At 53.6% G+C, this 26,058-nt stretch overlaps 1 protein-coding gene across 1 annotated transcript in view; it reads left to right on the top strand.

Annotated features, from left to right (window-relative positions):
- Lrp1 (LDL receptor related protein 1) overlaps positions 1-26,058 on the top strand; it is an 83,875-nt gene that overhangs the window by 17,713 nt on the left and 40,104 nt on the right. Inside the window, exons 7-20 of the mRNA XM_075954860.1 lie at positions 11,576-11,738; positions 11,846-12,068; positions 13,202-13,391; positions 13,681-13,824; positions 14,821-15,057; positions 16,169-16,349; positions 17,067-17,289; positions 18,094-18,295; positions 18,531-18,656; positions 21,526-21,666; positions 21,786-21,911; positions 22,291-22,407; positions 22,767-22,847; positions 24,362-24,529. Coding sequence (XP_075810975.1) covers positions 11,576-11,738; positions 11,846-12,068; positions 13,202-13,391; positions 13,681-13,824; positions 14,821-15,057; positions 16,169-16,349; positions 17,067-17,289; positions 18,094-18,295; positions 18,531-18,656; positions 21,526-21,666; positions 21,786-21,911; positions 22,291-22,407; positions 22,767-22,847; positions 24,362-24,529 — 2,322 coding nt within the window. The remainder of the gene's footprint in view (positions 1-11,575; positions 11,739-11,845; positions 12,069-13,201; positions 13,392-13,680; positions 13,825-14,820; positions 15,058-16,168; positions 16,350-17,066; positions 17,290-18,093; positions 18,296-18,530; positions 18,657-21,525; positions 21,667-21,785; positions 21,912-22,290; positions 22,408-22,766; positions 22,848-24,361; positions 24,530-26,058) is intronic.

Below are 26,058 nucleotides of genomic sequence, written 5' to 3'. Positions count from 1 at the left end.
CCCCCCATCCCTAGTACATCCCCTTCCTCAGGAGGAGGCCTGCCCTGGGGTCAGGGAACTCCAGGGGCCCAGGAAACACCTGTGCAGGGGGGGCTGCTGTCCTACAGTTAGCTCCCTAGAAGGTGAGGGAAAGTTCCTTACCATGTGCCTTCTTAGTCTTCCACAGTAGCTCTCCCTACAGTCCTCCCTACACTCCCTACACTCCCTATAGTCCTCCCTACACTCCCTATAGTCCTCCCCACACTCCCTACAGTCCTCCCTATACTCCCCTGACAGTCCTCCCCATACTCTCCCTCAAATCCTCCCCACACTCTCCCTACAGTCCTTTCCACACTCCCTACACTCCCTGCAATCCCCCTCACACTCCCTACAGTCCTCCCTACACTCCTCCTCACACTCCCTACAGTCCTCCCTGTAATCCTCCTCACACTCCCTACACTCCTCCTCACACTCCCTACAGTCCTCCCTACACTCCTCCTCACACTCCCTACAGTCCTCCCTGCAATCCTCCTCACACTCCCTACAGTCCTCCCTACACTCCTCCTCACACTCCCTACAGTCCTCCCTGCAATCCTCCTCACACTCCCTACAGTCCTCCCTACACTCCTCCTCACACTCCCTACAGTCCTCCCTACACTCCTCCTCACACTCCCTACAGTCCTCCTCACACTCCCTACAGTCCTCCCTGCAATCCTCCTCACACTCCCGACAGTCCTCCCTACACTCCTCCTTACACTCCCTACAGTCCTCCCTACACTCTCCCTACACTCCTCACACTCCCTACAGTCCTCCCTACACTCCTCCTCACACTCCCTACACTCCTCCTCACACTCCCTACAGTCCTCCCTACACTCCTCCTCACACTCCCTACAGTCCTCCCTACACTCTCCCTACACTCCTCCTCACACTCCCTACAGTCCTCCCTGCAATCCTCACACTCCCTACAGTCCTCCCTACACTCCTCCTCACACTCCCTAAAGTCCTCCTCACACTCCCTACAGTCCTCCCTACACTCTCCCTACACTCCTCCTCACACTCCTCCTCACACTCCTCCTCACACTCCTCCTCACACTCCTCCTCACACTCCCTACAGTCCTCCCATCCTTCCCTGTTACTGGGGCTTCTGTGAGATCCCTGGAGATATGCCTAAAGCAGGATAGCCTTTGGGGGGGGCATTCAGGAGTTTGGAGTGTAAGTCTTTTGATTGAGAGTTGGGGAGGCAATGAGGACAGCCTACTGCTGTGGGGAGATGGGGAAGCCTGCCTCAGAGAAACCTCCATGAACAGAAATAGAATATAAAGAAGGAAGGAAGCCGGTAAGAGAGCCTGTTCACATGGGTCCCCAAGCATGGGGACCGGTCTGCCCTGCATCCTGAGAGCCTTCTAAGGGTCCCTCCAAGGCCTACTACTTCTCCCCTCAGATGGGCCAGGCTGCTGAATCCATATCCCCAGCCCCGTGGTCACACTGGCCTAGGTCTGGGTGGCTCGTCTCTTCTCCTAGCTTAGCCACAGCCCAGACCCACCTTCTCCTCTGCCTAGTGAACCGGGAGGCCTGACTTTCTGGTGAGGCCAGAAAAGAAGGGATGAGAGCTGGAAGTGTAGTTCCTGGCAGGTCCTGCATCCCATCCCCAGAATGGAAGGGAATCACTTGATCCTTCATCTCAATACAGGAAGATCCTTACTCCAGAAAACCATAAGGGGATGTTAAGAGCTCTCAGTCATACTTTTCCTAGAGATATTGTGTTTATTTCAGCATGCACAAGCTTTTAAAAAAATGTAGTTAAAGGCTTTAATTTTTTTTACATTTTACTCTTGTGTGTGTGTGCACGTGGGTCCTGAGGGTCTAATTCAGGTAGCCCAGCTTTGTGGTTTGCCCACTGAGCCGTCTCACCAGCTCCTGTTAACAGGTTTGGTTTGTATTTCTAAGACAGGATCTTGTGTAGCTCAGGTTGACTTCCAGCTTGTTACACAGCTAAGGCTGGCCTTGAACTTCAGAGCCTCCCTATCTCTAGCTCCCGGGTATAAAGGTCAGCTTTACAGTTATGTTCTTATCTGATATTTTTATTAGAAAACTCTATACTCTGATGTTATTAATTTTTTGGTGCGTGCATGTGTGTGTGTATACCTGTGTGTATGCATGTGTCTGCACCTGCATGTGAGGGCCGGAAGTCAGTGTTAGAGGTCATTCTCATAGCTCTCTCTCTACCTTATTAACTATTATAACACATGTATGAGTGTTTGCCTGCATGCATGTCTATGCATGCCTAGTGCCCAAGGAGTTCCAGATGGTTGTGAACACTGTCTGTGCTAGGTACTACACCCAGGTCCTCTGGGAGAGTAACCACTGAGCAACCTCTCCAGCCCCGCTCTCTGCCTTTGCTTTGAGGTAAGGTCTCAGTGGTAACCACTGAGCAACCTCTCCAGCCCCGCTCTCTGCCTTTGCTTTGAGGTAAGGTCTCAGTGAAGCCAGAGCTTGTGGAGTCAGCTAGATTGCTGACCAGCCCAGGGATCCTCCTGTTTCTGCCTCTTTGGTGTTGGGATTACAAGTGGGCACTCCCAGGACCCCCTTCTTAAAACACTTTTAGAGATAAAGTCTTGTTGTGTAGCCCTGGCTGGCCCAGGATTTGATATGTAGACCAGGCTGGCCTCGAATCACAGAGATCTGCCTCCCTGGTGCTGGGGTTAAAGGTGTGCGCCACCACCACCACCAGATCCTAATCAATTCATTACACTCTGCAGTTCAGGCTGGTTCAAACTCATGATAATCCTCTCATTGACCTTCCAAGTACTGGGATTGTAGTCATGGACCACCCTGAACATGCTTTAAACCTATGATATGTAAGATAGCAAATTAAGAGAACTGTAAGCTACATATACACACACATAAATATTTTGAAAGTGATACACGAAAGACTAAAGTTCTGAAACTGAGTCCCAAGAGAGTCAACAGGTCAATATTTCCAGATCCCAGGAATGGCCTTCCTGTTCCACCTCTTAGGGCCCTGAGTAGGAGGATCAGTCCAGCCTAGTGCCCCTACCTCCTCACCCCTCCCCAGTTTAAATTCCTCAGCTCAGGATCTCTGCTCTGTTCCCATTTTGCTCCCGAGGATGTCTCCACTGTAGGAAGGACGAGGCTTTGGGGCAGATGAAGCTGCAAACAGAGTCCTGGGAGGAAACAGTGTTTGATGAAGTTGTTTGGTATTGTCCCATGTGAAACAGGGTCTGGTGTTTGGTGGGTCCCTGGGGTTTCCCTCAGGGACATGCTGCAGAAGAAATCCCCAAGCCCAGCTGGCCAACTTTGCTTTGCTCTCTCCCTCTTCTGTCTTTTTTCCTTTTTTTTTTCTTTCTTTCTTTCTTTTTTTTGTGGGAGTGGGAGGGTGATGTGTTTTAAAACAACTACAGTAGGAAGCGGAGTAGTGGTTTTTCTGGGGGGAAGGCAAATAGACAAACAGCAACCCCCACCCCCAGGTCTGTGATGAGCTGAAAGAGGAGTTGGGGGGTTGCATCCTTACCGTGTGGAGCACCCACCCCTTCTCCATTCCGTGCTAAGTCTACAGAATTCTTCAGAACTGAGCATCATGGCTCATACCTGCAGTCCCTACACTTGGGAGGCAGAGGTAGGAAGGAGACTTATTAGTACATCCCAGGCCAGCGTGAGCTAAGAATGAGATCCTATCTTTTAAAAAAAGCAACCAAATGGAACATTTCCAGGGTTTATATGTGAAGGCATTCCCTCCTTTTGGCCTTTCTGACTCCCACAGGGTGTTGTGATACGGGGAGGTCTAACCACCCTGTCCTCTGCCACCCCCATCCTGGCTCTCCAGCTTCTCGTTCCCTTCAGCCCCTTTTTGCTCCTCCTTCCCTGGCCAGCACCAGCCCTGTGTCTCTGGGCCTGGATCCAGTCTCGCCCTCTCCTCCCCCGCTGTCTCCTTGAAGTTGCCTCCCCAGCCAGCCTACCCCCAGCTCTGTCCTCCCTGTTTTCAAGCCAAAGGAAGTAACTTAAGCAAGACAGACATTTCAGAGCCCAGGGAGAATTTCTCAATCATGCAGAGACCCTAAGTCAGGCAGAGCAGAATCCAGGCATTTTATCCATGGGATCCAAGCAGGGGTAGGAAAGGGCGCTCAGGGGATAAGTTACGGCTGAGTTCTGGACTTGCTGGTGGAACAAGCAAGAGCTGAAGTCAGGATTTGGTAGCAAACAGGAACATGAGGCCATGTTATTTAGTGAAACCTGCCAGCCCCGCCTCCCTGGCCAGATCCCTGAGTGGGATTGCAAACCACCCTCTGCCAGTGTCCTGGGGTATTCCAAGGCTGGAGAAGGGAAGGGAAAGAATGTCCCAGCTCTAGGACAACAGAGCAAAATGTTGGTATTCAGTAAATACTTGTTAAACCAATCAATATCTGTGTGTCTGGCACCAGGGGGGAAATGTAAGGATTGTGCCTGCTTGCCTGCATCTGCGGTCAGCTGGAAGTCATGATGAGGGGGTTCCTGGGATCACTGGGCCCTGTAGTAGGGAAAGGTACTTAAAGTTGGTTACACTCAGTCCAGCACAGAGAGCTCCTTTGTGTAGGCGGAGCTTCTTCCTATAGAGGAAGTTCCTCCATGTAGGGAGAACTTCCTGTCAGGGCAGGTCCACTCTGGGGGGGAGTCTCAGCCTCCCCTTAGAGCTGATGTGGAAGGAGAGCAGTAGTTGCTGGGTACCCTCCCCCGCATCAGAGCAACAGTTATTGCATGTGTGCCCTCCCCATCCCGGTACCCACCTTTAGTCAGGAGGCCGTAGGTTGATGGAGCCCGTGGGAATGATTGGGTAAGGGAAGAGGGTGGTGTGGATGGATTATAACGCAGGGGTGGAGCGTGGCGGGGATGGAGTGTGGCAGGGGTGGAGTGTGGCAGGGATGGAGTGTGGCAGGGATTGAGTATGTAGGGATTGAGTGTGTAGGGATGGAGTGTGCAGGGGTGGAGGGTGTAGGGATGGAGTGTGTAGGGATGGAGTGTGCAGGGGTGGAGTGTGTAGGGGTGGAGTGTGTAGGGATGGAGTGTGTAGGGGTGGAATGTGTAGGGGTGGAGTGTGGCTGGGATGGAGTGTGCAGGGGTGGAGTGTGTAGGGATGGAGTGTGTAGGGGTGGAGTGTGTAGGGATGGAGGGTGTAGGGGTGGAGTGTGTAGGGATGGAGTGTGTAGGGGTGGAGTGTGGCTGGGATGGAGTGTGCAGGGGTGGAGTGTGTAGGGGTGGAGTGTGGCGGGGATGGAGTGTGCAGGGATGGAGTGTGTAGGGATGGAGTGTGCAGGGGTGGAGTGTGTAGGGGTGGAGTGTGTAGGGATGGAGTGTGCAGGGGTGGAGTGTGTAGGGATTGAGTGTGTAGGGATGGAGTGTGTAGGGATGGAGCGTGGCGGGGATGGAGTGTGGCAGGGGTGGAGTGTGGCAGGGGTGGAGTGTGTAGGGATGGAGTGTGTAGGGGTGGAGTGTGCAGGGATGGAGTGTGTAGGGGTGGAGTGTGCACGGGTGGAGTGTGTAGGGGTGGAGTGTGTAGGGGTGGAGTGTGTAGGGGTGGAGTGTGCAGGGGTGGAGTGTGTAGGGATGGAGTGTGTAGGGGTGGAGTGTGTAGGGGTGGAGTATGGTAGGGGTGGAGTGTGGCAGGGATGGAGTGTGGCAGGGATGGAGTGTGTAGGGGTGGAGTGTGGCAGGGATTGAGTGTGTAGGGGTGGAGTGTGTAGGGATGGAGTGTGTAGGGGTGGAGTGTGGTGGGGATGAAGTGTGGCGGGGATGGAGTGTGTAGGGGTGGAGTGTGGCAGGGATGGAGTGTGCAGGGGTGGAGTGTGTAGGGATGGAGTGTGTAGGGATGGAGTGTGTAGGGATGGAGTGTGTAGGGATGGAGTGTGTAGGGGTGGAGTGTGTAGGGGTGGAGTGTGTAGGGGTGGAGTGTGTAGGGGTGGAGTATGGTAGGGGTGGAGTGTGGCAGGGATGGAGTGTGTAGGGGTGGAGTGTGGTGGGGATGAAGTGTGGCGGGGATGGAGTGTGCAGGGGTGGAGTGTGTAGGGATGGAGTGTGTAGGGGTGGAGTGTGCAGGGGTGGAGTGTGTAGGGATGGAGTGTGTAGGGGTGGAGTGTGTAGGGATTGAGTGTGTAGGGGTGGAGTGTGTAGGGATTGAGTGTGTAGGGGTGGAGTGTGTAGGGGTGGAGTGTGGCAGGGATGGAGTGTGTAGGGGTGGAGTGTGGCAGGGATGGAGTGTGCAGGGGTGGAGTGTGTAGGGATGGAATGTGTAGGGATGGAGTGTGTAGGGATGGAGTGTGTAGGGATGGAGTGTGTAGGGGTGGAGTGTGCAGGGGTGGAGTGTGTAGGGATGGAGTGTGTAGGGGTGGAGTGTGTAGGGATTGAGTGTGTAGGGGTGGAGTGTGTAGGGATTGAGTGTGTAGGGGTGGAGTGTGTAGGGGTGGAGTGTGGCAGGGATGGAGTGTGTAGGGATTGAGTGTGTAGGGGTGGAGTGTGTAGGGGTGGAGTGTGGCAGGGATGGAGTGTGCAGGGATGGAGTGTGTAGGGGTGGAGTGTGTAGGGGTGGAGTGTGTAGGGATGGAGTGTGTAGGGGTGGAGTGTGTAGGGGTGGAGTATGGTAGGGGTGGAGTGTGGCGGGGATGGAGTGTGGTGGGGATGGAGTGTGTAGGGGTGGAGTGTGGTGGGGATGAAGTGTGGCGGGGATGGAGTGTGTAGGGGTGGAGTGTGTAGGGATGGAGTGTGTAGGGATTGAGTGTGTAGGGGTGGAGTGTGTAGGGGTGGAGTGTGCAGGGGTGGAGTGTGTAGGGATGGAGTGTGTAGGGATTGAGTGTGTAGGGGTGGAGTGTGTAGGGGTGGAGTGTGTAGGGATTGAGTGTGTAGGGGTGGAGTGTGTAGGGGTGGAGTGTGTAGGGGTGGAGTGTGTAGGGGTGGAGTGTGTAGGGGTGGAGTGTGTAGGGGTGGAGTGTGTAGGGGTGGAGTGTGTAGGGGTGGAGTGTGTAGGGGTGGAGTGTGTAGGGATGGAGTGTGCACGGGTGGAGTGTGTAGGGGTGGAGTGTGCAGGGATGGAGTGTGCAGGGATGGAGTGTGTAGGGGTGGAGTGTGTAGGGGTGGAGTGTGTAGGGGTGGAGTGTGTAGGGGTGGAGTGTGGCAGGGATGGAGTGTGTAGGGATTGAGTGTGTAGGGGTGGAGTGTGTAGGGGTGGAGTGTGGCAGGGATGGAGTGTGTAGGGATGGAGTGTGTAGGGGTGGAGGGTGGAGGGGTGGAGGGTGTAGGGATGGAGTGTGTAGGGATGGAGTGTGTAGGGATGGAGTGTGTAGGGGTGGAGGGTGTAGGGATGGAGTGTGTAGGGATGGAGTGTGTAGGGGTGGAGTGTGCACGGGTGGAGTGTGTAGGGGTGGAGTGTGTAGGGGTGGAGTGTGTAGGGGTGGAGTGTGCAGGGATGGAGTGTGTAGGGGTGGAGTGTGTAGGGGTGGAGTGTGTAGGGGTGGAGTGTGTAGGGGTGGAGTATGGTAGGGGTGGAGTGTGACAGGGATGGAGTGTGGTGGGGATGGAGTGTGTAGGGGTGGAGTGTGTAGGGGTGGAGTATGGTAGGGGTGGAGTGTGGCAGGGATGGAGTGTGGTGGGGATGGAGTGTGTAGGGGTGGAGTGTGGTGGGGATGAATTGTGGCGGGGATGGAGTGTGTAGGGGTGGAGTGTGTAGGGATGGAGTGTGTAGGGGTGGAGTGTGCAGGGGTGGAGTGTGTAGGGATTGAGTGTGTAGGGGTGGAGTGTGTAGGGGTGGAGTGTGGCAGGGATTGAGTGTGTAGTGGTGGAGTGTGTAGGGATGGAGTATGGTGGGGATGGAGTTGGTTGCAAGGATGGAATGGTGCATGCTGCGTGTCCTGAATGGACCATCCCAGTTTACTGGTGAGAAAACAATATTGACTAACTTACCTATAGTTCAAGTTTGGAGCTGACAGAACCGGAACTCAGACCCAGTATTCAGAGCCCGTCAGAACCTAGGGCAGAGCTGAGCATTGGAACCAGGGTTGAACGAATTAGAATAAGGACCAGAACCCAGTATAATAGGATTCTTTCATCTCTGAGGGACTTGGTGCATGCTCCGTGATATTTGGGTGTGTAGATGTATCTGGAGCTATTTTCTGAAGATATAAAAATCTCTTTCCTAGCCGGGCGATGGTGGCACACGCCTTTAATTCCAGCACTCGGGAGGCAGAGGCAGGTAGATCTCTGTGAGTTCAAGACCAACCTGGTCTACAGAGCTAGTTCCAGGACAGGCTCCAAAGCCGCAGAGAAACCCTGTCTCGAAAAACAAAAAAATAACAAAAAAAAAAACAAAAAACAAAAAAAAATTCTCTTTCCTGCACCCAGATTTCCTTATTTTCAGAAAGTAACTTAAACTAGTGTCTTCTTGGGGTCTGCTGGGGGCCGTGTTTCTCGGAAAGGAGCCACCACTTAAGAAATACATCTTGAGCAATGTGGATGATGGAAACATTGAGAAGATCTGGACTGTGTGTGCTGAGCCTCGGGCTGGGTCTGCAGAGCAGCTAAGCACTTCTAAACGCAGCTCTATTCTAGGCCCTGGAACTGAAAGTCCCTCTCGATGACACAATCAGGCCGTGGTCTTCCTTCCTGACTCATTCACCCTTCTCAAGTCCTAACCTCCCTTCCCTAGACCCCCACCAAACTCCTCCCTCTGCACAGGATCCCTCCTCCTCCTGGAGCGCAGGAGCTGTTCTGGGACAGGTCAGCGCGGTGAAGGGAACCTCTACCCATTAGGCGGTTTTGCTATATTGTTAGTTTAGTTTGGTTGGGTGGGGGTTAGTTGTTTGTTTCAGATTTCTTTGTCCATTTCTCACTTAGGTGTCTCTATGTGTGCCTGTGTGAGTTTATATGCATCGTGTATGCAGATGCCCTGGAGGTGTAGGTGGTTGTGAGCCACCTACCTGATCTAGGTGTTGGAAGCCACACCCAGGGTTCCCGGATGAGTGGCAGCACCGAGCCATCTCTCCAGCCCCTGGTTGATTTTTTGAGAGTCTCCTGTCACCCCTACTGGCCTTGGAACTCACTAAGTAACAAAGGCTAGCCTTAAACTCCTGACCCTCCTTCTTTTCCTTCCTCCTAAGTGCTGGGATCATATACAATGTTTGTCACATGCCCAGCTTTCACCGTCTAGGTTTATGGAACAGGAATACTCAGCTCCTGTAGACACAAGCCCAGGGCTCCACCTGAACCCCAAGCTATAGGACCCAGGCCAGTACCCCAGGGACTGGTCATGGGCAGTGAGGAATGATGATCCCAATATGACTTCCTCTCTGCACTGCTTTGGAGTGGTGGCCTGTGGCTGCTGGGGATGGGGGAAGGCAGAGGAATCTGAACTTTAGGAGAGAGGAAAATAATGTGTGTGTGTGGGGGGGGGGGGTTGTATAACAAAGGAGTTTGCTTACGGCTAATAATCTCCAGCTGCAAAAATACCAAAGGGGAGGCCAGGCTGGCCAGGGACGTCATTTCTCGCCAACTCCTTACCGGCCTGCTGAATGGGACCCGGCTTGGCCTTTGGGGAGGTGAGGGGAACCCAGCCAAGGACAAATGTATGAGAGCAGGGACTGTGACTACCCATCTCTCCCAGAGGTGGGAGGGGATGCAGGCCAGGAGAGGGGCTCCCACTCAGACAGGTCACTCCATCTCGAGGCTTGGACCGAGTGCGGAGCTGCATCTGGGAGCAGGGCATCAGATCTCTGCAGGGTTCTCTTCCCTTCTTGCCAAGGGTGGATGGGGGAGCAGGGCCAGGGTGTTGTCAGTCCTAGGGCTGGGCAGTGACTCAGGAAGCCTGAGGAAGTTGGAGAGAAGGCCATCTGTGCCAGCTGGTGCTGGGAAAACAAGATTTGACTGATGAATTTTGCATACATGCCAGCGGCCCCCCAGACCCCCGCAGTGCCCACCAAGTAAAGGGCACACTGCCCTGTTGATTTTTAGCTTCCCTGCTGGCTGCATGGGGCCGCAGAAATGTCCCTGCTTTGGGACGTCAGCTTCCTTTGGAGGTGGCCCAGCGGTTTCATTTTAATCTGGTTTCTCTGTGGCAACCGTGTATGGGGCAGCTCTGTCGCCTTTAACTCTTATACTGTGCTTTCTTCCTCTATGACCTTGGCCTTCTCCTGCTCCTTTGACCCGCTCCCCAAGACCGGGTAGTCCTGGGAGCCCAGAGGACAAAGTCACTAGGTTTGGGACTGTTGCCAGCACCTGATAATCTCACCCCTGTGACCGCTTCCTTCGGTCGTCTCAGGGTGGGGTTTACTAGAGGGGACCTGAAGAGGAAACCATTTATGAAAGCCTCCAGTGATGCCTCTCCCTTTCCCCACCCCCCAGCCTCAGTCCTGTGACTATGAGTCAGTGACTCGATGGACAGCCAACTTCCCTGGGTGCCACGTTCCTATTCCTTTTACCCCCTCCCACTATTAAGAAATAGCTCCTGAATCCCTCTGGGGAGGAGGGGTGAGGGTTGGGAGGAGTTGAGCAGAGCCCACAGTTAGCTGTAGCTGTGAGGTAGAGGAATCCCCACCTGGCTGAGTGTGGATACCACAGGATAAGCTTCAACCAAAGGCAAATAGCGAAAAGGTGTCTTTACCTGTTGTTGAAATAGGGCAGATAAAAATCTCTGCCTTAGGAACTTTCTGGTTTGGAGAGACCTTACTTCTGAGGGTGTCAGAAAGGTGTCAGTGGGGGGCATGGAAGCCAGAATGTGTTGGAAAGGAGACAAAGGTCATCCTTGTCCCCATCCCCCCTTCTATGGCCCTTCATGACTTAGAGTGACCATGGTAGCGGAAGCTCCTCTTTCTGTTTCTGTTTCTCCTGGTTTATCCAGGGTCCTATCTTCACCTCCTCCTGAACTCTGTCCCTCTGGGCTTTCCTGGCAGAGGAGGGTATTCAGCAATGAGAACATAGAAGAGACAGGGACGTGAGGGGACATTCTACGCATGTTACTGACTCCCAGCCTTGTACCAGCAATCTTGTGTTGTGCTATATGAACTTAATATTTTGAAATATTTTCCTCCAAGCTGAGTTCATTTATGAACATTCTGCTTTTCAGTTTGGTTTTTTTTTTTTTAACTTATGCAACATGTACAGCCTCCAGCCAGTACTCCTTGTTAGTATGAGATAATTAGACTTACCATGTAAAGCGAATATAAGTCTGGCCCTAACCAAAGATACGTGCGGTTTTGATTAGTTATGATGCTCTTATCTCAAGGAAAAGCAAATTAAAAAGAAAATATTGGGGTGAATCGGTAGGCCTAGCTACCCTCTGCCTTTTGGCACTACAAGATGGTTCTTTCCCGTTGAAGGCTGGATTAGAATTAGAATAGTCTGTCAATCAGCCAATGTTTGTCTAATCCCCCATGCTTATGACAACCCTGAGCACAGGATGGGGGTTGGGGGCGATAGGACTGTGCCTGTGACCCCCACAGAGCTCAGGGGAAGGTGATTGGCTGGCTGGGGGAGGATCAGGCTCCAGAGAAGGCTTGCTCACCGGAGGGATGGGTACCTGTGGGAGGGCCCGGCCCACATAGCTCTTTCATTCTCTCCCCAGATGTGGAACAGATGGCTATCGACTGGCTGACAGGAAACTTCTACTTTGTGGATGACATCGACGATAGGATCTTCGTCTGCAACCGAAATGGGGACACCTGCGTCACTTTGCTAGACCTGGAACTCTACAACCCCAAAGGCATCGCCCTGGACCCTGCCATGGGGTGAGAATGGCAGGCTAGGGTTCTGATTCTGGACAGATGAGGCAGAAGCTATAGTGGGAAAGGGGGTCCCATTGACTGCACCCCATTTAACACGTATGCACCCACAGGAAGGTCTTCTTCACTGACTATGGGCAGATCCCAAAGGTGGAGCGCTGTGACATGGATGGGCAGAATCGCACCAAACTGGTCGATAGCAAGATCGTATTTCCGCACGGCATCACCCTGGACCTGGTCAGCCGCCTTGTCTACTGGGCGGACGCTTACCTAGACTACATTGAGGTGGTGGACTATGAGGGCAAGGGCCGGCAGACCATCATCCAAGGCATCCTGGTGAGGGAGCTTTTGTATGGGGGAACCATTAATCAGGGTCTTCCGGTGAGGGGGGTGTCCTTTGCAGGGGACTCCCAGTAAGTGTGGACTGTATGGGAGTGTAGTCAACGCTCACGTCTTCTGGTGGGAGTGGAACCCGCAGGAATGGGAGAGAAGAGAGAGAGGATATGGCTTCCATTCTCATGGGAACAGTCACTTATAAAGGCACCTTTTACTTCCTTTTTCTTAGTTGATGCCTAAAATAGCCCCCGGGAGATGAGCAGGCAGTTGACAAAAGCGGGGTTCAAAGATGTTTGGTAATTTGCCAGAGGTTACACAACTGGGCAGCAAGCGCTTGATCCTAGCCAGGAGGTCTTGCTGCTCAGCGGTAGAACATCCATTCTGGCGTAACTTGCATGAGCGACTGTCCCTGGGGTTTTGCCTGGAACTCTTCTGGTTTTAAGCTTGAAAGTCTCACAGACCACAAACCCTGATCTTAGGCAAATTAAAGCAGCTGGTTACTATAGGCTTCCTTGGGACAAGTGTGTATACTTTGTCCCCTCAGAATCTGCATCAGGCTGCCCTGTCCATAGAGGTTAGGGCCCCAGTCTAATTCAGCTGAAAATCGTCAGAGCACCCACAGGGAGGTGGCGTGGTCCACCGATCAGCACCCAGGTGCTGGGTAGCAGCATAGAGACAGAGCACAAGGGGAATATCATCTCTTAGAAAAGCTCCAGACGGTCCTTAAAGAGGTGCTTTGGGAAGGATGAGCAGGAACTTGGCAGACGCTTTCCAGAATAGAGGAGTCGAGAATTTAGCATCAAGTTAAATAAAACTGGAAGGTGGACTTGGAAGGTTTTTTTTTTAAAGGTTTTTATTTATTATGTATATAGTGTTCTGTCTGCATATATGCCAACTCGCCAGAGAGAGCACCAGATCTCATTACAGATGGTTGTGAGCCACCATGTGGTTGCTGGGAATTGAACTCAGGACCTCAGGAAGAGCAGTCAGTGCTTTTAACCTCATCTCTCCAGCCCCCCCCCCAAAGGTGGACTTGGGAGGAGTCGATGGTAGAGTGTGGGTGGAAGCCACAGGCCTGCTGGGCGAAGGAAGCATCCCTTTGTCTCACTGACCAACCCTGCCTGCCATCCCAGATTGAGCACCTGTATGGCTTGACCGTGTTTGAGAACTACCTGTACGCCACCAACTCGGACAATGCCAACACCCAGCAGAAGACCAGCGTGATTCGAGTGAACCGCTTCAACAGCACAGAGTACCAGGTTGTCACCCGTGTGGACAAGGGTGGAGCCCTGCACATCTACCATCAGAGGCGTCAGCCCCGAGGTGAGCGGACTCCAAGCTCTGGATCACAGTTCTTCTAGGGAGCTCTTATTCTTTCTTATCAGGAGTGTTTCTAGGCACCTACCCCAAGCTACCAACCCTGGCTTCTCCCATGGATCTCCTTGTCTCTCCATGTTCCCAGTTCCCTTGTACCGGAATCTAAGTTGTGACAGGGCAGTGGGATATTAGTCCTGTGGCTTCCAACTTCTAAAATGGGGCCCGAATGAAGACCCACCCTGATGGCCTGAGCAGAGCCTTGCGGGGTGCTGACAGCTCTCCTCTCTGCCCCCAGTACGGAGTCATGCCTGTGAAAATGACCAGTATGGGAAGCCAGGTGGCTGCTCCGACATCTGCCTGCTTGCCAACAGCCACAAGGCGAGGACCTGCCGGTGCCGCTCTGGCTTCAGCCTGGGAAGTGACGGGAAGTCCTGCAAGAGTGAGTGACAGGGAGTGTGTGGGGGTGGGTCCTCAGATGTTCCTCCACAACCCGTGCCTCTGTCGAGATGCAGAGAAGCAAAGGGTGGAGATGTAAGGAGCCCGCATCCAAGAGCAGCCTGCTTCCTACTTCCCATTCATTCACTATATGGGTATCTAGCAAACACGCGCTGGGTGTTTGACGCTCTTCTGGCAGTGAAGGGTGTGTAAGGAAGATAAAAGCAAGTTTATGGCAGCAAGAGCCTCTCTGAGGACGCCTGTCTAAGCCACGCTCTCTGTGGATAAAGTCAGGCAGCCAGTCATATGACTAACCTGAGGCAAGAGTGGTTCTGGAGGAGGGAGCTTAAGGTACACAGGCCCTGAGGCCAGCGCAGGGTGTGGTACACTGAGAAGAACAGAGGGACTGAGTGGTGGGAGTGAAGGGAGAAGCTGCTCACTGGGCTGAGGCGCTTACGGCCCCTATGGAGAGAAATGGTGTGATAGGGTTCATACTATGTAAGCTTATTTGGTGCTGGGCAGAAACCAGGCCACAGGGAAGAGGCCAGGTGGCTATTTCCGCAGCGTGGGTAAGAGTGATGCGGTTTAGGCTAGGATGATGGTAGAGGAAGTGGTGGAAAGTGACCAGATTCCAACATATTTTGATAGTCCTCCTCTTAAGGCCCAAATCTCACTACTGAATAGTAGATGTTAAAGTGACATCAAGCCTCCCTTCTCTGACCTCCCATCCCACGTGTCAAACATCAGGACACAGCCCTAGGACTAGAGCATGCTCTCCTGTGTTCTCTTTGACTGACTCAGCCCCATCTGCTCCATGTCTCCTGACGCAGCAAACCCAACACACGGCATCTCCTCAGACCCAGACTCGAAGCTGGGTGGTGATCATGTGTGCGTGTGGGTGTGTGAGCACGTGCATGTATGAGTGTGTGTGTGTGAGAGCGTGTGTGTGTGTGTGCGTGTGTGCATGCATTTAACTCTGTGCCCTTTGTGCTTACTCTAGAGCCTGAGCATGAACTGTTCCTCGTGTATGGCAAGGGCCGGCCGGGAATCATCAGAGGCATGGACATGGGGGCCAAGGTCCCGGATGAACACATGATCCCCATTGAGAACCTTATGAATCCACGGGCTCTGGACTTCCACGCGGAGACTGGCTTTATCTACTTCGCTGACACCACCAGCTACCTCATCGGCCGCCAGAAAATCGACGGCACCGAGAGGGAGACCATCCTGAAGGACGGTGAGGGCGTCAGAAGGGAGGTGTGTGGGCGGCGCTTCTGCGGGATGTGGCGCTTGAGTCAGGAAGCCATCAGAGGCTTAGACATCTCCCTCGCAGCGTGAAGAGTCTTCTGCTGACTGGCTGGCTGGGCTGGTTGGCATGGAGATGAGGGGATAGACAGGTTGACCCCTCTATGACCTCCTTCTTGGCTGAGCCAAAAAGAGTCAGGAGGATGGATGGGTTAGGCAGTGTGGGCTGCCTTTGCCAGCCCTTGGGAAAACGTAGGGTCTCTCTGCCATTGGCTCAGAGCCCTGGAGCTGTGTGTAGCACACAGCCAAGAGAGGCCCAAGCAAGGCTCTGGGTCAGGCCTGAGTTGGGCCTGCCAGGCAGATAGGGCACATGGTGTATGTAGCTGGATCTTATAGCCACGGGAACCTGCACCATTATGTGGCCTGAGAAAACTGTGTCCGGGCCTGACCTACTTTGGCAGAGCCCCCATGGAGTATCATCAGAGCCGGCCCCGTGGAGGCTTCTGGGCTGTGTGTATTTTGTCTCAGAACTGTACTTGGGGGCTCCAGGATCTGATTCCCCAACCAGCCAATCTGACTGATACCAGTCACTCCCCTGAGCCTGGCTCCCCATCCCCCATGCAACTCAGAGAACCTTGGCAGTCAGCAATCATAAGACTGTGGAAATCAGAAGTGACTCCTAGTCAGGAAAAGGTTGGGGTTCCCTTTACCAGGGGAACTGCTATTTAGGGGGGGTACTTAAGATGAAGCCTTTGGCTAAGGGAAAAGTCACTTCCTAATTTATTCATTTTGTGAGCTCAGGGTTTTTTAGGCCTAGGCCATGGCGTCACACTTGTTCTAGGAGCCGGTGTGTCTTGCCTCAGCTGTCTACCTAAGCACAGGCCCAGACATGCCCTCATCCGAGAGCCTCCATCAATCACACAGTTCCCTGGCTGCCCTGTGCTGCTTTTAGAGACTGACTCAACACAAATGTGACAACTAGAGGGTCCCTCCCCAGCCTCTCCCCTGCTGTACCCACCATCCGGGGCACCAGGTGCTTCCTCCTCTCTCTCTCCCTGCTTTCTGCACCCTCATCGCCCTCTCTACCCCCACTCCCTCCCCAGGCATTCACAACGTGGAGGGCGTAGCTGTGGACTGGATGGGAGACAATCTTTATTGGACTGATGACGGCCCCAAGAAGACCATTAGCGTGGCCAGGCTGGAGAAAGCCGCCCAGACTAGAAAGACTCTAATTGAGGGCAAGATGACCCACCCCAGGGCCATTGTAGTGGATCCGCTCAATGGGTGAGTGTGCCCAGGCCTTGGGTTGGGGGAGGGAAACAGCAACGCAGGGGGTGTGGGGGCGTGGGGAGGCAGGCAGACCCCTGAAGCAGGAGTGGGAACCTGGGAAAGAGAACAGATGTTTGTCCATCTTAAGGGCAGAGACCGAAACTGTAATACGTACCGGAAGTCTGCTTCTTCATCTCGTAGTCCAGAGCTCTCTACTGGTTCCCCTTGGCCCCACGCCTTTGGGCCTGCCCCAGTGCTTGTTGGGCCACATCTTCCCATACCCAGCAGTTCTGTCCCCATTATGAGCTGTCTGGGATGCAGTTAACAGCAGATTCAGTTTCTTGTCAGCACCGAGGCTCAGAGAAGCCGTCCTCACCGTCTCTTTGCCCCTACCTGCTGCCCGGCTTCTCTCCACCCCCTTCACTTTTAATTTTTCTCCTGATTTTATCACACTCTCTGACACAACCTTCTGGAGTGACTTGTTTCTCGTGGAGTGCACACTCCCGAGGGGTGGGGAACCTTGGTCTCTGCCAGAGGCTTGCCCAGCTCCAGTAGGCACCCATCAGGTGTTGGTTGGATGGAGGCCAGAGTAAGTGAACGTGTGTCTCTGGAATGAACAGCTCAGAGAGACCGCTGGGAGGAGTACTGGATGTCTCCTAGTGCTTAGCCTCACAGGAGAGACTGTTAATGGCAACGGTGACCCATGTGGTGCTGACCAGTCCCTGCCCACAGGTGGATGTACTGGACAGACTGGGAGGAGGACCCCAAGGACAGCCGGCGAGGGCGTCTGGAGAGGGCTTGGATGGACGGCTCACACCGAGATATCTTTGTCACCTCCAAGACGGTGCTTTGGCCCAATGGGCTAAGCCTGGATATCCCAGCTGGACGCCTCTACTGGGTCGATGCCTTCTATGATCGAATCGAGACCATACTGCTCAATGGCACCGACCGGAAGGTGGGCAGGCATGTGTGCATTGCTAACCCCTGTTCCTATGCAGGAAACTCCGTGAGAATGTGGATGTCTGTGTGTCCAGGACTGAGTGTTGCTTATATGTTTGCTCATGGCTCCATAAATGGTACACCTGTGTGTTTGTGTATCGTGTGTGTTGTTTATCTGCGAATGTCTGTTGGCCTCTGCTCGTATTCACACCCGTAAACATACACAACACACTGTGGGGTAGCCCTGCACCGAAGCGTGCGCTGCCTAGGGACAGCATGTGTGCACGTTTGTTCACTTGGGTGGTTTGGTACTTCAAGAGTTGCGTTTGTGTTTAGGCGTGTGGATCAAAGTCTTCAGTGTATCAGGTCCCTCACAGTACAGCTTGTGGCTACCTCTGTGGTCTCCACATCCCAACACTCTTTGAACAAGCAACACTAGACAGTTAGTGATTCCTAGCACACACCATATGACCTCTACTCCTTTGCTCCCTGGGAATCTACCCAGCTCCTTCTGGTTCCTCTTCCCCCAGATCACCACATATGCCTCCACAAGACAATGGGTACTCAGGGGCAAATCTGTTCTAGTATCCATCACAGCTTGACCCTTAGTATTGGCTGGTGTATGTGTGCACACGTGTGTGTGTGCATGTGTGCGTGTGGGTGTGTGTGCCATAAAGGAGTGATGAACGGCCCCAGGAGAGGACAGTAAAGACAGCATCCTTTCTGGGCACCTGTAGGGGTTAGCATTACCAGGGCCCAATCATCCCTTAGGCATCTCTATTTGACCCCATCTCCTCAGAAACATCCCCTCCATTCCTAGATTGTATACGAGGGTCCTGAATTGAATCATGCCTTTGGCCTGTGTCACCATGGCAACTACCTCTTTTGGACCGAGTACCGGAGTGGCAGTGTCTACCGCCTGGAACGGGGTGGAGCAGGCACACCCCCTACCGTGACCCTTCTGCGCAGCGAGAGGCCTCCTATCTTTGAGATCCGAATGTACGATGCGCAGCAGCAGCAAGGTACTCCCGTGGGATAGGTTAGGGACAGGAGGTTGGCAGGATGGAACCCTAGGCTCTGATACCCAAGGCTTCCAAGAAGTCCTCCTACTCTGTTTCCCGTTCACTTCTTGTTCCATGGCTGTGTTCTGTCTCTTTCAATGCGATCTTCCTCTCCCGACTTCCTCTTACATCTCCTCAGTCTTTGTGCCTTGTTCTTTAACCTTGCTGCCCATCCCTGTCCTCCCCTCTCCTGCAGTGGGTACCAACAAATGCCGGGTGAATAATGGGGGCTGCAGCAGCCTGTGCCTGGCCACCCCTGGAAGCCGCCAGTGTGCCTGTGCTGAAGACCAGGTGTTGGATACAGATGGCGTCACTTGCTTGGGTATGAGGGGCCTGGCTGGGGGCAAGGATGGGAAGGTAGCTCCTGCAGTAGAATGCCACATAGAAGGAAAGACCAGGGGAATGCTCTGGTCTCAGGAGGCAAAGAGAGGCCCTCTGGGGCTGGGCTTCAGGGAGACTCTGGGGCTAAAGGCTTTGGAAGTGGCGACTTGAAAGAGCGTGAAACTCAGGGCAAATGAGTGGGGAGCGAGACAACCATGTAAGGAGGAGATGATTCTTAGCTCCTTTTAACTTGAATTCATTATCAGAGTGAAATAACAGTAGTTCAGAATACCGTAGACTGGGTATGGTGGTACCGTTCCTTTAATTCCAGCACTCAGGAGGCAGAGGCAGGTGGATCTCTGAGTTCAAGGCCAACTTCGTCTATGGAGTGAGTTTCATGGCTGCATAGTGAGCCCCTGTCTTTCAAAAAAGCAAAAATGAAACCAGCAAAATATTGTAAATTAGTCAGGTAATGTGTACATATCTATAATCCCAGCACCGGGAAGCCGAGGCAGGGGAATTGCAAGGTCCAGGCCAGCATGGAGACCCTGTCTCAAAAACAAACACATTTTAAAAGGACATTTAGGAGAATGGTGGCCACCACTGTGTTGTTGTGAGCCACATAGGTGCTCGTTCTGTTTTGTACGTAGCTGTCACCCTGCGTGTCTGGACATCTGTGGCTTTATCCGTCACAGTACCCTCTCTTACCTTTGTTCATTTATTTTCATGTGCCGGGAATCAATTTAGTGCCTCATATACATTAGATAATCCCTCTACCCCTGTGTTACAGCCTCCATGCCTTACATTCACGAGTTTATGTTTTGTTTTGTTTTGTTTTGTTTTGTTTGAGACAGGGTTTCTCTGTGTAGCCCTAGCTGTCCTGGAACTCACTCTGTAGACCATGCTGGCCTTGAACTCACAGAGATCTGCCAGCCTCGGCCTTCCAAGTGCAGGGATTAAAGCCCAGCTCATTCATGATTTTATTTATTTGTTTTTATTTTATGTGTGCGGGTATTTTGCCTGTATGTCTGTGCACTGTGTGCGTGCAGTGCCCACGGTGGCCAGAAGAGGCATCAGATTCCCTGGAACTAGAGTTGTAAAGAGTTGCCAGCCACCGTGTGGGTACTGGGGATGCAACCTGGGTCCTCTGGAAGAGCAGTCATTGCTCTTGACTACTGAGCCACCTCTCCAGTCCCCAAGCTCCTGTTTTCCTCAGTACAAGTAGACTCTAGATGTTGACCACTAGGTAAGGCCTTGGGTTCAGTTCTCAGTATCACACACACAATTGAGATTAAAATAATCTTTTCAAAAATGAATAAATGTGCAGTATATAAAAATATAAAGAAGAATGCACAAATCATTGCTCTGCACGCTTACCTCTGCATAGCAGGAGCTGCGCTGCACACGCTCTCCTGTCTCCTGCCTCAGCCACTTGGCGGTGTACCATGAATACGTAAGCAGCCGTTTTAACGGCCAAACTGTCCTGATATTTTCTCAACCGTTTCTCCGCTGTTGCAGAGGCACCCTCTACAGTAGGAGGTGGTTTTCAGTTCTGTGTTTTACAATCACAGCCGACTCTCACTGAGCAGAGACTATGTGTTGTTTTAAGCATTTCCCGTGTAGTAGTAATTTACGTATTCCCTAAAATCTCTCTTTGGGAATGGCGTTTTTTATCATTCCTATTATAAGTGAAGAAACTGAGGCCCAAGTTAGCACAGACAGTCAGACCTGAGAGCCTGACCCCAGTGTCCATTTCTTAAAAACCTTTCTGCATTTCTCCCCTCCTTACCCTTTCCCATGGTCAGAATAATTTTCTCGTCACAGTGCGAGGAGTGAAAATGGCGTCAGTAGCCGGGCGTGGGGACGCACACCTTGGAGACAGAGGCAGGTGGATCTCTGTGACTTCCAGGCCAGCCTGGTCTACAGAGAGAAGTCTAAGCCAGTCAAGGCTACGTAGTGAGATCTTATATCAAAAACAAAATAAAACAAAAAGAAAAGAAAAAGGGGTCAGGAGAGTGCCAGCTGAGAGCAAGGCTGAGGCCAGTGGAGGTTGGGCCATTGGCAGAGGCCGTGGAACTGGGAGGGACCAAGGTAACAATGGTCTTTGTGGACATGGACATCATTAAGAATGGAGGCAGGAATGATTGGAGAGGAAGTGACCCTGGACCAGGAGCAGAGCAGACTTAATCATCACAGAGTGTGGTCTGAGAGGGTCAGCGCTGACTTCTAGGAAACACACCAACGTTCAGGCCCAGTGGCCCGTGGGGTGGAGGAGAGAGAACTGGCACATGGGACCCTGGAGAAGTTTTCGGAATATGGTGGGAAAACGGAAGTGCAAAGGTCGGGGCCGCTGGCGCTACAGTCTGGGCTCCAGGTTGCCAGCCGCACAGGCAGAGGTCTGCTTAGACGCTAAGACGCTAAGGCGCACGCACAGTGATGGTGAGGTACACTGCAGGACAGGAGGGTGGAGCGTGCAGAGGTCGAGGGCCTGTCTTCGCTCCTGCAGTGGAGCTGATGGATTTGTGAGCATCCAGGACAGGACCTTGGGGGACTGAGATGACTCTCAGGGGCTGCTCAGGAAGTCAGCAGTGGACCACACAAACCTCTGGGGTGTCGTAATGGGTTCTCTTGAAAGCGGTTTTGCTCTCGGACTGCAGGGAGATACAGACATTACCATGCATATCACATTGCCCGAGAAAGAGTTACCGCTTCTAACCGAATAAATTTGCTCGTGGAGAATTATGCACTAGGGGAGAAATTACTCTGTGTGTTATCAAAAACAAGAGATGAAAAGAGAAGTGAGGGAATCTTAGCACCTGTCCCATGGCCTGGGTCTAACCTTCCCCCTCACACTCCTGTGGTGCCCACAGCGAACCCATCCTACGTGCCCCCACCGCAGTGCCAGCCGGGCGAGTTTGCCTGCGCCAACAGCCGCTGTATCCAGGAGCGCTGGAAGTGTGACGGCGACAATGACTGTCTGGACAACAGTGACGAGGCGCCAGCGCTGTGCCGTGAGTCGCCCCGCCCACCCCGGCGGCCAGGCAGCAAGGCGCTGGACGTGGCTGTACCTGAGTGGCCCGAGAACCAGAGACCACCCTCTCGCTGACCCCTGACATGTCCCCCTCCCCAGATCAGCACACCTGCCCCTCGGACCGGTTCAAGTGTGAGAACAACCGGTGCATCCCCAACCGCTGGCTCTGTGATGGGGACAATGACTGTGGCAACAGCGAGGACGAATCCAATGCCACCTGCTCAGGTGCGGACCGGGCACCGTGGGTGGAGACAGAAAGACCTAAGGGAAGGGAAGAAAAGAGCCTGCGTTCCCAGAGCAGAGGAATGGGGCCCTGGACAGGAGGTGGGATCCACCGTTCCCTGCCAGGATGGACAAACCAACAGAGCTGGGCTTATAGGGAAACAGGTGTAACTCAAGATAGATAGAGATGTGGCTGGAGCCTTGTCCCAAAGATCGCAGAGACCCCTTGGGAGAGGGAGTCAGGCACCAGTGCGATCTGGGACACCAGAGAATAACATTTCACACAGAGCAGGCCCGGGAGCAGAGGGTGATGGGGGAGGAAAGGACTTGAAGCAGCGAGGGACTGGATGATGAGTTCTTACGTCTGCTCCCCGCCCCCCAGCTCGCACCTGCCCACCCAACCAGTTCTCCTGTGCCAGCGGCCGCTGCATCCCTATCTCCTGGACCTGTGATCTGGATGATGACTGTGGGGACCGCTCCGATGAGTCAGCCTCATGTGGTAAGAGGGACAGCAGGAGAGCCAGGCTGGCCGAGGGGAGGGGCAGCTCATGGGTGGAGGCACCTGGTAGCTTTGAGAAAGTTATCTCCCATGGCCTCCCTCCGTGGAGTTTTGTTTACATCATGGATCTAATAATAGCATCACCGTCACAGTGTTGGTTTGTGGGGGGGGGGGGTAGTGGGGAACCTCAGTGCTTGTGTTGGTGCCTAGCAGGGGCGACTGAGCAGTTTCCTGGGGAGCCTCTCGCACCCGCATCTGGCTAAAGGCTCCTCCGTATGTAAGGGTCCCCTTCGCCACCTGCTCAGTGTGAGGATGTGTGGCTTTGAGGACCCTACTCAACTGTTCCTTCTCCTTGACAGCCTATCCCACCTGCTTCCCCCTGACTCAGTTTACCTGCAACAACGGCAGATGCATTAACATCAATTGGAGATGTGACAATGGTGAGCCCTACCTCCTTCCTTCTACTGCGGTTCCTAGGAAAGCCAGAAGCCACAGCTGGGCCCCAGGTGGAGAAGGGCGAGATCTTAGACTTAGAGCTGGGGCTCTCTGCAGGGCACTGGAACCCCCGAGGATTAGCTAGGAGAGAAAAGGATGAGCCAAGGTGGGCGGAAGGAAGGCCTTACTTACCTTGCATCATCTCCTGCCTGCGCAGGGCAGAGCTGCCTGCCTTCTGGCAGGATTCAAGGGGCTGAGGAAAGTTTAGTGAGGATTCAAGGATTAGCCTAGAGCCCATCCCCTTTTCCCCACTTCCCCTCTCTCCCTGGGGTTCTTACCGTATGCCCTAGGCTCTGGGCTTCAGTCTTGGAAGCACACCTGGAGGTCAGCCATGGACCAGGTGATGTCAGCCCTGAGCCACAGGGGCCGCAGTGTGTGTAAACAGGCATGCAAGTGATTGTTTGTTGCGTGTGCTGTTTCGGGCTCTGTCCTGTCTGGCGTGGTGTGGTGTTGTGTTGTGGCATGCTGCCCCAGAGACTCATGTGAGGATGGGTTGGGTCAGTGCCATGTTGCCCTCCTCCTTGCTGTGTCTCTAGTGCCAATGGTTGCCCTGGCGGTTTCTGTGTTTCAGAGAAGGATTGTGGGGACGGCTCTGACGAAAAGACCTGTCCTGAGCCTGCCGGTCAGTGCATAGACGCACATGCACCATCACCCCAGGACCCCCCAGCCTCAGTTTCCCCAGTCCCCTAGGCTTGCTAGTCCAGAGCTACCAGGATACACACAGACAAAAGCAGCAGAGGCAAGAGTGGAAATCGCAGGAACGATGCTGCAGAGAGGACACAGGGGGCACTTCAGAGGGAAGAGGAAGTGACAGAGGTGGTGTTGAGGAAGCTGAGACCTGGGGGAGGAAAAGCAAATCCAGTTAGGAGGGGGACAGGAGCACACTCTGAGACGACTGGCCCCTCGGTCCCAGTGAGCCCTGTCAGTGCCAGGGGACATCACTCTAGGGCCCAGCAGGCAGGATGTTCACCCAGACACCTACCTCAGAACTCCCGAGCCTCAGCTGCAGGCAGACCCCTGGGAGTTAGCACCAGCGTCAGCGTCTGGCGATGTCCACGCTCAGGGTGTGGTTGGATAAAGGCCTTTCCAGCCAGCACGCTCTCACCTATACTCCAGCCTCCATTCTCTCCCAGACCAGGGGAACCTCTGCCTAGGCCCCCCAGAAGTAAGCAGTCCCTGTTCCCACACTCTGCTGAAAAGGATGCCCCCACCCCCAGCTTTCTGAGACTCAAGAGTGGGGCCTCCTGGAGCCCAGCCCCCCACCCTCCCCACCTGCGGGCCATGGTGCATGCTGCGGTCTATGCAGTTTCTGTGACTTTTCTGTTTGTTGTTTTTCTCAGTGGGGGAGGGGTGGGCTGTGGGTGGGAACGAGGGGCCGAGTGGGCCACGCTGGGGTCACAGAAGAGGTAGTTCTGCTAACCCCATCTTCGACTCTCTCCTTCTTCCCCTCCCCCCCCAGACAACGACTGTGGGGACAACAGCGACGAGGCCGGCTGCAGCCACTCCTGTTCCAGCACCCAGTTCAAGTGCAATAGCGGGCGCTGCATCCCTGAACACTGGACCTGTGACGGAGACAACGACTGTGGGGACTACAGCGACGAGACGCATGCCAACTGTACCAACCAGGGTGAGCCCTCTTGAGCGGCCCTCCGCCCATCCAGCCACCCGCCCCGCTGCATCAGCACCCAGGAACCCTGAGGTTTGCCTCTTGTCCTTGAGGAGGCTCCGGCCCCACGGGGAAAAGAGATAGCATGCAGATCGTTGCCACACGCTGCTGAGATTGAGGGCCTGGCCCTTGGGGGCCTTAGGTTTCAGCTGCAGCTCTGCAACTTGTTATCTGGGTGGCCTTGGGCAGGTCACTTATCTCTGTGGGCCTCTGAGTTTCCCTTACGAAGAGGGGTAAGACCAGCGCTGGCCTGGCCCTGCTGATAGGAGGTCAGTGAGGTAAGCACAGAAACGCAGTGCAGGGACGTGTCTGGTGAAGCGTTGGATAGGTCAGTGAGGTAAGCACAGAAACGCAGTGCAGGGACGCGTGTCTGGTAAAGCACCTAATTGACAGGATGTCAAACCAGGCGTGGTGGCTCATCCCTCTGATCCCACCACATGAGAGGCTGAGGCAGGAGGATCGATCACTAAGAGTACAAGGTCATTCTGGGCTATGGATGGAGGAAGAGTACAAAGGAAGGGATGAGGCGGAAGGGATGAGGGGGGCGTCCAGGGCCAGAAGAGGCCTCTTGGGGCAGGCCGAGATTCCTGGAGAGACAGGCCCTCCCTGGGGTGTTGGTGTCTTCGCTCTGGCCATCGCTGTTGGGAAAGGCTGCAGAGCTGGGATGGTTCTGACGGTTAGAAAAGTCCTTTTTCCCCCTGTGAAATTGACTGTATTTAGCATATTAGTTTCCTAAGGTTTCTGTAGTCCACAGTCACAAACTGAGTGACTTAACAACAGAAGCACACTGTCACACAGTCCTGAAGAGCAAACTGTCCTCAGGGCTGGCTCCTCCCCAGCCTGTGAAGGAAAACACGTCCCCAGCGTCTCGGAAACCTTAGGCCTTCCTTTGCACTAAATTCTTCATCCTATCTCTACCTTCACCTTCATGTAGTGTCTTCCCCGAGTGGGTCTGTCGCTGGGTCCACATTTTTCTTTTTATAGAGACATTAATGCTGTTAATTAGGCTTTATTACCCCCAATGATTTCAGTCGGCAAAGAGACTACTGCCAAACAAGGCCACCTTGATAGGTAAGGTGGTTCGGCATCCTTTTAGGGACAGGAGGAGTTCAACTCATGACAGCTGACATCATGTCAAGCCTTACATGGCCCGTGGTCCACCGGCTAGTCTCTGCCTCAGAGTTAGAATTGTGAACAGTGGGTGCTGTGGACCACCCACCGTGCATCCAACTAAGAGACAGGACCAAGGGGGTCTCAGGAGGATCAGGGAACAGTGCTATTTTCAGGATCATCTCTAAGAAGGACTTGGGGATCTAGGAAGGGATCCCACATGCTCTATGAAGCAGTGCAGGTGTTACCCAACAAGCCAGGCAGACCTGGACCGATGGCTTCCTCTGCGTGGACTTCCTCCTGCAGTCAATAGGTGGAGAGGCATGGATGGGGCCTGGCGTGTGGGATCAGAGACCTGATTGGCCGTAATGTTAGTCTGT

Source organism: Microtus pennsylvanicus, chromosome 20, assembly GCF_037038515.1.
Source record: "Microtus pennsylvanicus isolate mMicPen1 chromosome 20, mMicPen1.hap1, whole genome shotgun sequence".
In the NCBI taxonomy this organism is placed as follows: Eukaryota; Metazoa; Chordata; class Mammalia; order Rodentia; family Cricetidae; genus Microtus; species Microtus pennsylvanicus.
The sequence above is the reverse complement of the archived record's forward strand: the minus strand, read 5'-3'. Positions and strand labels throughout refer to the sequence as shown.